The 12,098-nt window shown below is 47.8% G+C and overlaps 1 protein-coding gene across 1 annotated transcript; it reads left to right on the forward strand.

Moving 5' to 3' along the window:
* Positions 1-118: 118 nt before the first annotated feature.
* On the forward strand, positions 119-8,496 carry LOC309338450 (uncharacterized protein). The gene is made up of 3 exons (XM_081855765.1): positions 119-448; positions 2,779-3,140; positions 8,351-8,496. Exons 1-3 carry the CDS (start codon positions 390-392, stop codon positions 8,476-8,478), a joined length of 549 nt encoding a protein of 182 aa, XP_081711891.1. The 5' UTR covers positions 119-389; the 3' UTR covers positions 8,479-8,496.
* Positions 8,497-12,098: the final 3,602 nt, after the last annotated feature.

Raw genomic sequence — 12,098 nt, forward strand, 5'->3', positions numbered from 1 at the left:
GAGGTGGGGAACCGATAGTCGTTCAGATGCTTCTGGACTATAGCTCTATCATCCCTGGCCAGACAGAGTTGTGGTGAGACGGGTGTTCATGTGTCCCAAGAGCATTGATGGCACTGCCCAAGTTATTTCCTGGACACAGCATTTGAAGAGCATGGCAAGGATTGGACAAGAGGTCTCATGCGTCACAATGGCATCACAATGGCTCTGAGGTGCTTTTTGGCCCTGAGATCACCAACTCATGACAGAGGATTCAATGGGGGATATGATCTCCTCTCCAGCCTCTTGGTTATGAGTGAGCTGTAATCTAGTCTCTTCCGGTTGCGGGCGGATTTTAACTTTAAGCAGAGGGCACCACCATTTCAACAGCCTTCAGGGAGCAGAGCAACAGGATGGCAAAACAGAATCTAACATGCTGGAATTTCTTCAAGTGCTTTGACAGAAATAAAAGGTATGTTCAGGATCAAACCAACTCTGCTGGTTCCGGGGGCTAACCGAGAGGCGAGGTCCGAGTCCAGTCCAAGGTCAATGGTGCGGTATGGAAGCTGTCCATCAAAGCTGAAGTGTGTCCAAGGCAGGGAATCGGGTGAAGTCAGGAACTCTGGCAGAAGAGCAGGACAGGGTGCAGGCAGGAACAGGCTAGCAACAACATTGCTCCCACAACTTGGGACTGGGGCTGACTGGCTTTTATCTGCCCCGAGGCATAGGGCGGCCCCAATCCTCTGGTGACTCACCTCTCCTGGCCTGGAGGCGAGCACTTCTCCTGTGGGAACTTAGTGCCCTCCACCTCTCTGCTCTGAGCCTCTGCAGCTCAGGAGAGGCTGGAGGGTTACCGGACCCAGAGGCAACCTCAGCTTCCTCTGACGGGGCTGAGAGTGGAGCCCCTGCAGGCAATGGGTCCTCCATCACCTCAGGGGCCAGAGCAGACTCAGCTGCTACCTGCACCTGAGGATCCAGCACAGGTGAGGACCCTTCAGGCTCATGCCCCAGCCCTAGCTCAGCTGGTTCTGGAGGCGGGAACTCCTGTGCATGCTGGGATTCCTCAGGTTCAGCCTCTGAGTCCAAATCCCAGGCCATCACACTAAAGGTGAAAAATTGGCATCATAGGTGGAGGGATGTCTGCATGCAAATTACATTTAAAAGGTGTGGCTTTCCCCAAAGAATCTTGGAAATGGCAGTTTACCTTTCACAGAGCTACAGTTCCCAGCACCCTTAACAAACTAAAATTCCTAGGATTCGGAGGGGGAGTCATGTGTTTTAAATATGCTTTAAATATATGATACCTAGGTGAGATGTGTTGTCCATCCATCTATTACTGGGTTTTGTTAAAGAATCATTTGACCAACTCATCGGTGTGCTAGGAAATCATGGAAGCCTTCTTATAAATCATTGGTGGATTGGGCTGTTGGAAAAAAAGCTGCTGTTTCTGTCTTCGACAGGGCAACAGAGTGCTTTAATCCACTATAATTGTGCAAACCTAAATTTCCTGGTATATGCCTGAATTGCTCCTTCATATCTCTGACAGTCTGGAGGTGCTCATGGACTACCAATTTGTTCTCAGCCAGTTTGTGTGAGGCAGGGAATATTTTCCCCTCAGCCATACAACTGGGGAAAACACCCTGGCTATTATTTTGAACACAATGTGTTTACATCAAATGCAATCCTCTCCATTTTCAATTGTTCTGAAATAACATAGAAAGTGTATGGTGGGGGGGACTTTTAAAAACCAGGAAAATTAAGGAGAAAATGACCAGGGAGGAAGGCATTTTGGGTACCTCCAGATGACCTGATTACTGAGCATTTATTTTGATTTTTTTGCCTGCAGGTTAGATTGTCCTACTACTTTCCTTTTCACTTATTTTTTTTGGGGGGGTGTGGTTTTGTTTTGCAAGACTTCCTGTTCTACTATAGTTGCATGATCTGAATTTGTTGCACATGATTAAACCCCACCCCAAAACAATGAGAATCTGGAAGCAGTCTCTGATGGCACGGAAAAGTATGGCAACTTCAAAGGTGTCAGGGGTTCAAAAAAATCAGGATTTGGGCTGCAGGTTGCCCACCTGTGCTTTAGAAGGCAGGAATCATAGAATCAATCACAGGATTGTACAGCTGGAAGGGACACCAAAGGTCATCTACTCCAACCCCCTGCAATGCAGGAATTTCAGCTAAAGCATCCATGACCTCTGCTTAAAAACCTCCAAGGACGGAGAGTCCACAACCTCCCAAGGGAGACCGTTCCACAATTTCTATTGCTGCTGTTGGGTAGGGATTTATGTTCATTAATATCTATACATATAGAGAGCTAAACACAGAGACCAAGAATCATGATCCACCCCCACTCATCCTTTCTTTTTCTTCCCTCATTGGCAATAGAACCTGTCAAGCAGAGTAAGGTAAAGGGACCCCTGACCATTAGGTCCATTCGTGACCGACTCTGGGGTTGCGGCGCTCATTTCGCTTTATTGGCCGAGGGAGCCGACGTTTGTCCGCAGCTTCTGGGTCATGTGGCCAGCATGACTAAGCCGCTTCTGTCGAACCAGAGCAGCGCACGGAAACGCCGTTTACCTTCCTGCCGGAGCGGTCCCTATTTATCTACTTGCACTTTGACGTGCTTTCGAACTGCTAGGTTGGCAGGAGCAGGGACCGAGCAACGGGAGCTCACCCCGTCGCGGGGATTCGAACCGCCGACCTTCTGATCGGCAAGTCCTAGGCTCTGTGGTTTAACCCACAGCACCTAACTCAAATGACTTCCTAACTTTGATCCCTTTTTTGCATTTCCAGGAGAGACATCCTTGAGCTGGCAATTTCTGATGAGGAGTCTCAGAACATGGAGAGACTGAAGATGAATAATCTCTCCCATTTCTTATCAGACAAGCAGAGCATCGTTGGGCACTGCAACACCTTCACCATAGTAGCAATGGTGCACATCACCAAGGACGATGGAGATCTTCTGCAGGATGTTAAGCAGGGGCAGAGAGAGGACCAGACCGTGATGGAGAACCTTTCTGACATCCCATGCAAAGGGGAAACAGATGGAGAGCACCTTGAGAGATCTGATGACAGGAGACAGAAGGACGCCAGCACACAGCAGACCCACAGAAATGGCCTAATGGGGGAAAGGATAGATTCTAGAGTACTGAAAGGTCAGCGGGGAGTAGGAGAATTGAAATATATGGCTTGTCACAATGTATGTGCCATCCAGCCGCTGATCTGTCTACCTAGGCAGGATTTGGCTTCTGGTTGCATCACTTTAGTAGGAAGATGAGCAGAGATATTTTGGGGGTGGGGAGAGGAACAGCAATCACCAGTGGCAGCTCAGGGTGGACCCCCAAGTCACCTGTGGCCTAGGAGATGCTCTCCTTACAAATGAGAGAGCATGGAAAATAAATTTGGCTGTATCACCATCCTTGCCACCCATTTGAGAGAAGGTAGGTTGTTCTGTAGGGACAAGGGTGGTGCTGTGGGTTAAACCACAGAGCATAGGGCTTTCTGATCAGAAGGTCGGCGGTTCGAATCCCCGCGATGGGGTGAGCGCCCGTTGCTCGGTCCCTGCTCCTGCCAACCTAGCAGTTTGAAAGCACGTCAAAGTGCAAGTAGATAAATAGGTACCGCTCCAGCGGGAAGGTAAACGGTGTTTCCATGTGCTGCTCTGGTTCGCCAGAAGTGGCTTAGTCATGCTGGCCACGTGACCCGGAAGCTGTATGCCGGCTCCCTCGGCCAATAAAGCGAGATGAGCGCCGCAGCCCCAGAGGTGGCCACGATTGGCCCTAATGGTCAGGGGTCCCTTTACCTTTACCTAGGTCGTTCTGTGTAGCTGCACTCCTCAACACCCTGCTTTTATGAGGGAAACATTTTCATTCCAAGGCCTGCATTCATTTGTGGACAACCTTTTGAAATTGTGGGCATATGGTGGAGCGTTGAATGCCAGTTTTGCCTTTGTACAGTAGGCTGGATTATACAGCCTCCCAAGCCTCTCTCAAGCCCCCATCCGGACAAGGGGTAGGTAGTAATAGTGATGATGATGATGATGATGATGATGATGATAATGATAACAACAACAACAACAACAACAATAATAATAATAATAATAATAATGGCACAGAATGCCTATTGGATAGTACTCATGCCATGACTAATAATGAGCATCTCAATTACGAGAATCCAGTGCTTTTCTAAAACCTTTTTTAAAATATAGCTATTAAAGGTAAAGGGACCCCTGACCATTGGGTCCAGTCGTGATCGACTCTGGGGTTGTGGCGCTCATCTCGCTTTATTGGCCGAGGGAGCCGGTGTACAGCTTCCGAGTCATGTGGCCAGCATGACTAAGCCGCTTCTGGCGAACCAGAGCAGTGCAGTGAAATGCCATTTACCTTCCCGCTGGAGTGGTACCTATTTATCTACTTGCACTTTGATGTGCTTTTGAACTGCTAGGTTGGCAGGAGCAGGGACTGAGCAACGGGAGCTTACCCCGTCGTGGGGATTCGAACCACCGACCTTCTGATCGGCAAGTCCTAGGCTCTGTGGTTTAACCCACAGCGCCACCCTTGTCCCTAATATAGCTATTATGTTCCCACAAATTATCCTTTTTTCAGAGAATAGATTGCTGTGTCTGTGGGAGTTCAGAACTTAACTGGTTAAGTGTTCTGAGCTGTGCGTCACTTTCCGACGTCAGCTTTGGAAGCTGGGAGGAGTCTGGGAGGAGACTGATCTTGTTGTTCTCTCTGTGTGTCTTGAGAGAGACGGACATGTTTTAACATGGCTGCAAGCAGTGATGGACAAATGTTTGAATAAAAGCTGTAAATAGACGAAGCTGTCTGTGTATGCTTGCATGGAGCAAGGGAGAAAAAGACTGTTTTTACACCGCTGTAAGCCACTCTGCTGAGCCGTGGCCAAAGAGACAGCAGACTTACGTGCGCAGCTGGAAGGAAGCGTGCCGGACGCTGCAAATGACTGATCGGGATCGTAAAGCTGTCTGAGTACACGGCTCCATCGATCTAGCTCAAAGATCGTTATCTCGCACAGGTTATGGAAGGTCAGTAAACGCTCGTAAAACAGTCGGTGTGAGCTCCTGGAATGCTTTGAAGTCGGCACGGAAGCTAGCTGGAGGTTGGAAGCTGCATTCCTTGAGTCTAGCCTAATGCCGGGAAGCAGAGGGAGTTTTTGCCTGTTTCCGAGAGACAGTGAGAGCTTCTGATACAGAAAGCTGGCCAGAGCTAAAAGCTGAGACGCAGCTGCTGTCGTTTCTCCACGGAAGGGTGAGGCAGAGAAGCTGTACCTAATCGTAAGTAAGCTTGGGCCCCCTTGGGAGAACGGGAAGAAAATGGCAGAGAGCCAGGATATGCCGGTGGAAAAGCTCACTTTAAAAAGTTGGGCAACCTGGAGCAGAAGAGTAAGGGGCTGGTTCTTGGTCACTGGGCTTTGGGAAGGAAGCCAGTCAGAGCCAGCTGAAGCAGGCTGTGAATCTGCGGTGCCTGGAGATGGCAAGCAGAGAATGCAACAAGAGCTGAATATGCTCAGAGCATGCGTTGATGCTTCACTGAGACCCCATTTGGAAGGTGTACAGACACCAGGGGCTGCCTGGGAGGTGCTGCGAAGTTTGTGTGAAACTGCAGCAGGAGGCCAGGGCCCTGGAGAAGAAATGGAGAGCCCCAAGATGGCTGCGGCCCCAGTTCCCGGTACTTCAGTCTCAAGGAGCACTGTTGGGCAGATCGGGGGGGCGAAGAGTTCCAAAGGCAAGTTTAAGAAACTTTCCACTGTTGCTGAAGCGGAGAGCAACTTCAGCAGGGGCCAGGCTGGTGGGAGGTGCCGTTCCAGAAGGAGGAAGGCCAGGCCAGCTGGGAGGAGCCCCGGGCAGTGTTTTTCCACTGGAATCCAACGTCTGCATGGCAGTTGCCCCCACCGGAGCAGAGAGCCGATGCAGGATGTTTGCAAGGACACTTCTCATGGGAACCAGGCGGGTTTCCATGGCAACAGGCCTGGGAAGACAGGCAGGCGCGGAACTGAGCCAGGTGGTCGTGGTGAACAACAGGAAGAGACTTATCAAGTCTCTGCGAGTATGGCATTGTTCGAAGACGGCAGGATGGAAAGTTTTGAAATGGCCTTTGTTCTTGACTCAGCAGCTAACCGCAACATGGTTCCAGAGACATCTGCAGTCAAGATGGGGAATTGCACGGCAATTCCGGCCGGACAAACTGTTATGTTCGCAAATGGACAGAGAACCCAGATTAAAACTGTCACTAACGTTTTCCTTTCTGTTTTGCAGGAGACGCTGCAGTTTTGTGTTATCCCAGAGGGGGATCATTGTTTGTTATCTGTGCCTTATTTGTTAAGTAAGGGGTTCAAAGTTTGTTTTGAAAATGATGTCTGCACAATCTCCAGAGGAGGGAGGTTACTTGCCAAGGTTAAGAAGGGGCAGAATGATCTTTTCATTCTTAAGACGTCTCTTGGGGGTGAGGGGAAGGTTGAGAGAGCACAGGCGCAGCGTGCTACAGTTCCCAACCAGCGTGCTACAGTTCCCGCTCATGTGTCATGTGCTTGTGTTTGGCATGGGAGAACCATTCATGGTTCTGTAGAAGACTTGCAGGTTCTACCCGAGGTTTCCACAGGTTGTAAGATTCGAGATTGCAGAAGTGCCATTAACTGTGACACTTGCAAGCAAGCAAAGGTGAAAGGGTACAGTTACCCAAAGGTGGAACGGGTAACCACTAAACCTTTTGAGCTGGTTCACATAGATTTGGCAGGTCCTGTCAAGGAACCAAGTCTAGGAGGGGCCAGGTTTCTGCTAACTTTTTTGGATGATTTTTCGCAGAGCACCTGGACCCACGGCCTCAAATCCAGGGAGGATGCAGCACAGCTGATCAAGAGCTGGGTTGAGGGGGTGGAACAGAGATTCTCCACCAGGGTTCAAGCGATCGTTAGTGACAGAAATGCTAGGTACACTGGTTCTGCTTTGCAGCAGTTCTTTCACAGAAGAGGGATACGTCACACAGTTACTTCACCCAGTAAGAGGGGGGTGGCAGAGCTGAGAAGTGAAGCTCTGGTTAAGGCTGGACAGGTGATGCTGAAAGACGCCAGGTTACCTCCAAAGTTTTGGCTGGAGGGAATCCGATGTGTGTCGTTCACCTGGAATCGTGTCTACAACTCACTGGTAGGTGACACACCGTACTCGTTGTTAAATGGCCGCAAACCCCAGGTTCACTTTCTGCGCAAGTTTGGATCTCCTGCGGTTGTCCCTGTGCCTAAGGCTTTGCAAGGGCCAGATGGAGCCAAAGTCCAGAAAATGATCTTCTGTGGGTATGAGCCAGACGCTCGTGCATGGAGATTTGCTTATCCGTCAGGTGATCAGAGTAAGGTGCTGATCAGTAAACACGCTGATTTCTGTCAGGAGGATGTAAAGTCAAAGACTCCTGTCAGGCGTGATGTTCTTTCAGAATGTCTCTCTGATCCAGAGGACAGTTCTGGTGAGGAGGAAGAAGAGGCTGAGTCTGCTGATGACGACCAGGTCACTGACCAGGGTCAGGAGCAGGGTGGGGCGTCTCCACAAGTTGTTAGGAGAGGACAGCCCAAGAGTGAGCCTAGTTCTCCTGTAAGTGTAATGGAGAGGATTCGAAGACGTTTTAAGTCAGAGGGGGAATCCTGTGATGCAGAGGACACACCTGCTGGTGACAGTGAGCCAGAGGAAACACCAGAGTTTGTGCCTAGGCGATCCAGTCGCACAACCAAGGGTATTCCACCTGAGAGGTACCAGGCCACAGGTACGTGGGTAAGTTTCGCACAGTGCGATTCTGAGAGTTGTGAGGTGATTCCACAGATGCCCAACAGGTACGCCAAGGTAGAGCGCAAGGCATTGGGGAAGGGATTGATCTCACAGGGTGTTGCTGTAGATGTTACACAGGTTTTGTCAGAAAGCGACGCAAGGGGGTGTGTGGGAGTTCAGAACTTAACTGGTTAAGTGTTCTGAGCTGTGCGTCACTTTCCGACGTCAGCTTTGGAAGCTGGGAGGAGTCTGGGAGGAGACTGATCTTGTTGTTCTCTCTGTGTGTCTTGAGAGAGACGGACATGTTTTAACATGGCTGCAAGCAGTGATGGACAAATGTTTGAATAAAAGCTGTAAATAGACGAAGCTGTCTGTGTATGCTTGCATGGAGCAAGGGAGAAAAAGACTGTTTTTACACCGCTGTAAGCCACTCTGCTGAGCCGTGGCCAAAGAGACAGCAGACTTACGTGCGCAGCTGGAAGGAAGCGTGCCGGACGCTGCAAATGACTGATCGGGATCGTAAAGCTGTCTGAGTACACGGCTCCATCGATCTAGCTCAAAGATCGTTATCTCGCACAGTGTCCTTGTTTCTTTCAGATCAAGAAGATAGGAAGAGTGGCACACCAGCCTTTTGTTTTCATTTTCCCAACCACCATCCCAGGAAGGTGCCCAACATAAATCTGATTGAGTCATCCCAGAAAGTTGCATCAACAGTCGCCCATTAAAAGTGCCTTGATCATTGACAGACTTGTCAGTATATGGATGTCCTTGTTTCAGAACTGCTGGCCATTGGGTCTCTCTGCACGGGGCCAGGTTAACTCATAATTAACCTCCCGATTGCAGAAGATGCGTAGATTCTGCAGGCAGCCTTCAAGTGAAAGCTGAACTGAGAGACAGGAGAGAGCAGGAATATGGAAAGGGTGCTGTGGCTATGTTTGAAAAAAATCATGAAAATATGGCAAATAGCAAATTCCTCCTCTCTTTTAGTGGCGTGATTCCCCCAAACATGCGAGTTTTGCTGCATATGAAGGCCTTCCGTCCCGTCTCTTGGCCTGGAAACGCAGTTACTAAATGGAAGCTGGTGTAATCCTGGGATCTGTAGTTTATCCCTCACAAAGCAGAAATTCCTGCTCCCTTAACAAGCTAGTTACTGGGGTTGAGGGTCAAGTGGATCAGCGGTGACCCAAAGGAAAGCTGTTTGTTTATTCTTCGGCACACTGCTGTGCTATCATTTTCCTCTTCGTTATTACTGGCAAAAAGTTCAAGTCCACCTCACCCCAGAAACATTGGCAGAGTTCTTGTTTTAAGCACTTTAATCTGGGCTGAACAAATATATATATATATAATGTGAAGGTTCTGTGTGTCATGGCACCAGCAGGTCTCCCTGACTTCCTGCTTGCAAAGGAATGCTTCAACTGGATCACATTGTTTGAAGTGGGGGCTGAGTTGCTGGTGACTCTCCAGATTTTGCAGAGTCTTCACCTGCAATTGATGAAAGCCTTTCTATTCCTACAGGCATTTCAAGTAAGTTTCATCAGGCCAATTTTTCGTTTTTATTACGCACCATATTACTTGATGGATGCGTTGTTTTATAAACAACTCTGAGACCGTTTATGGTGAAAAGTGGTCTTTAAATACTGGGGGGGGGGATAACAAATATTTATTGATTTAACTACATTTATATTCTGCTTGATCATTAAAAAAACCCCAGCCTCTAAGCTTGTTTACAAAAAGTTAGGATAGTAAAACTAAAACGATCAAGAGTTATGCTGCGATCAAAAGGGATTACCGCATCGGCCTGAATATAAGCCTCACCTTTTTTTCCAAATTCCGACCATGAAAAGTTAAAGTATGGCTAAAATTTGCGACCTTACAAAGATTGGCTTTTATGATTTTGCTGCTGAAACAGACATATGGAACGGGTGTGAATGCCTGCGGAATTTTAAGGGAGCAGCTTATATTCGGGTATTGCCTTTTTCTCTCCCCCCCCCCCCCTTGAATTTTAAAGGTTATATTCAGGCCAATACGGTATTATTCAGGTTTCCTCCTTCAGCTGCCGATACAGCTAGAGTTTTCAATATCGTTAACATACAGTAAAGTTTGTGTAAAGTAGCTATGAATCCAAAAGTTGTTGTAATGTTGATGCTTTGAAAGTGCATTTCAGCTCCTAAAATTCTGTGTGATTCCAGTGGAAGGGTGGAGCTGCCATATAAATACCATTGTCTATGTCGGCTGGGACAGATGTGAACTGGAGTCCAACAACATCTGGAGGGTCACAGGCTTTAAATGCTTGCTACAAAGCTCAGCCTTGGGTTGGAAACATCTTTGTCACTCTAACACCTCTGCTGCTTTTCATCCATCAGTCTTAAGAGCAGACTTGAGTCTTCCTGTGCTTGCTCAAATCAGGGGTAAGGACTCTGTGGTCCACCAGTTGTTTCTAGACAACAGGTCCCATCATCCCTCATGGTTGCCCATAATGGCTGGGAGCTACTGGGAGTTAGGAATTGAACACCTGGAGGGATACAGGTACCCTAACCCTGGCTTAAAGAACTGCAATGGTAGCTCTTTATTTAGTAAATGTGAGAAGAGAACTAGGGTGTAGCCTTTAACTGTCACACACAGATACCTAGGATAAATATATCCACTTGGACAGCTTGTTGAGATATATTCAAAAAGCACTGCAAAGATGGTAGAGATGGCGCTTGTCAGATATCTAATGGGAATTCCAAGAAGGTCCAGTTCTGGAATTGTGCAGAACATACCTCCTGAAGGATGCCATCTCCTTGCTGAGTGCAGTGATCGGTTGGGCACACAGGGGATGAGATGATCTTTCACATATCCCAGTCCCAAGCTGTACAGTCCTTTGTACCCCACTACTAGCTCCTTGAACTTAGCACAGTAGCTAATCATAAGGTGAAGGTAGATGTGTATGCATTTTGAGACTCTTCGAATACCATCTTCTCACTCACATCTATGAAGCAGGACTAAGAAATGTCCATTAACCTCCCCTGAATAAAGCTGGCCAAAGTTTATTGTGATGCTTTTGAAATTCTCCAAGTGAAACTGCCTTGAACTCTTTGTTCTGTTCCCTAACTTATACCATGAGTATTCAAGGGTGCTGCCAAGCGCAATGCTGACTCCAGCATATGAAAACAAAACTCTTGAGGGTGCCAGTCAGTACAGAATGTCTCATAGCTCGCCCTAAACTGCTTAATCTGCAAATGAATACACTCTAAACATATCCCACCACCCCATTTCTTAAGCAAAGGTGGTTTCCCCCCACCTCACGTGTTTGTTCTGCTTAAAAGGTCACTCTCTGGTATGCAGGCAAAATGTCAGTTTGCCTTCAGTGTTTGGAAAGTGAAATTCTTCAACAGATGGATTAAGGAGCTACAACAGTGCTGGAAACCCAAATGTCAGGCAACTGGTCTTTCAAGGAACGGATCTTTTAGCAAGTTAAATTTGGAGCAAGAGAGGTGAGGTTGCCTGCAAACTGCCTTCTTCCAGAATATCTTGTGTGAAGGTGGAGGAAGAGATCTAGGAATGTAGGGTTTGAGGAAAGGTTTCCAGAGCAAGGAGTAAAAGAAATACAGTGGTACCTCAGGTTAAGTACTTAATTCATTCCAGAGGTCCATACTTAACCTGAAACCGTTCTTAACCTGAAGCACCACTTTAGCTAATAGGGCCTCCTGCTGCTGCCACGCCACTGGAGCATGATTTCTGTTCTCATCCTGAAGCAAAGTTCTTAATCCGAGGTAATGGTACCACTGTACTGGAGTTTGAGGAAAGAACTGCTGGACGGTGGCAGTGTTGGAGGAAGTGTTGGAGGAAGAGAGGCAGGAAGGCTAACAAGGGAAAGCCTCTCTTAAACATCTTGTTGGTTCATGCTGGAGCAGCTCACTTCAATGTGTTTTTCCCTCAGCTTTGTGACTCCACTCGCTACCACACATGTTCTGCCTTTTCTTCATTCTGGTTGGTCAGAGGCATGCAGGAATCTAGATAAGACTATGGGAGCAATGATACTACTGGGAGCAGAGCAGAGAGCCACCTGGCAAAGTGTATGCAGGTATTTTGTCACTCCATGAACATTATAATCCTAGCAATTTCACCATACAGAATGGAAGCATGACTATTACAAAGCAAAAGGGTCAAGGCTCAGAAAAAATATGGATGCTATAAGCAGTCTGAGAATTCATGTTAAAATTCACCCCGCAGACATACAGAGCATGGGGTCTAGACCACTTTAAAAAGTTGGATGATCAAGAACCAAATTCATAGTTAGGTCATAGTTAAGTATTGCACACATGGCTCAAATCACTACAAAGAAATCAAATGCAGAGCTAGA

This window comes from Podarcis erhardii (assembly GCF_964252035.2).
Source record: "Podarcis erhardii genome assembly, chromosome: 3".
Taxonomy (NCBI): Eukaryota; Metazoa; Chordata; class Lepidosauria; order Squamata; family Lacertidae; genus Podarcis; species Podarcis erhardii.

Bases quoted from the DNA above. Each gene is read 5' to 3' on its own strand.
- LOC309338450 (XM_081855765.1), top strand. From the start codon at position 390: ATGGCAAAACAGAATCTAACATGCTGGAATTTCTTCAAGTGCTTTGAC. The intron at 449-2,778 runs GTATGTTCAGGA...TTGCATTTCCAG, and splicing joins TGCTTTGACAGAAATAAAAG to GAGAGACATCCTTGAGCTGG. The intron at 3,141-8,350 runs GTCAGCGGGGAG...TGTTTCTTTCAG, and splicing joins AGATTCTAGAGTACTGAAAG to ATCAAGAAGATAGGAAGAGT.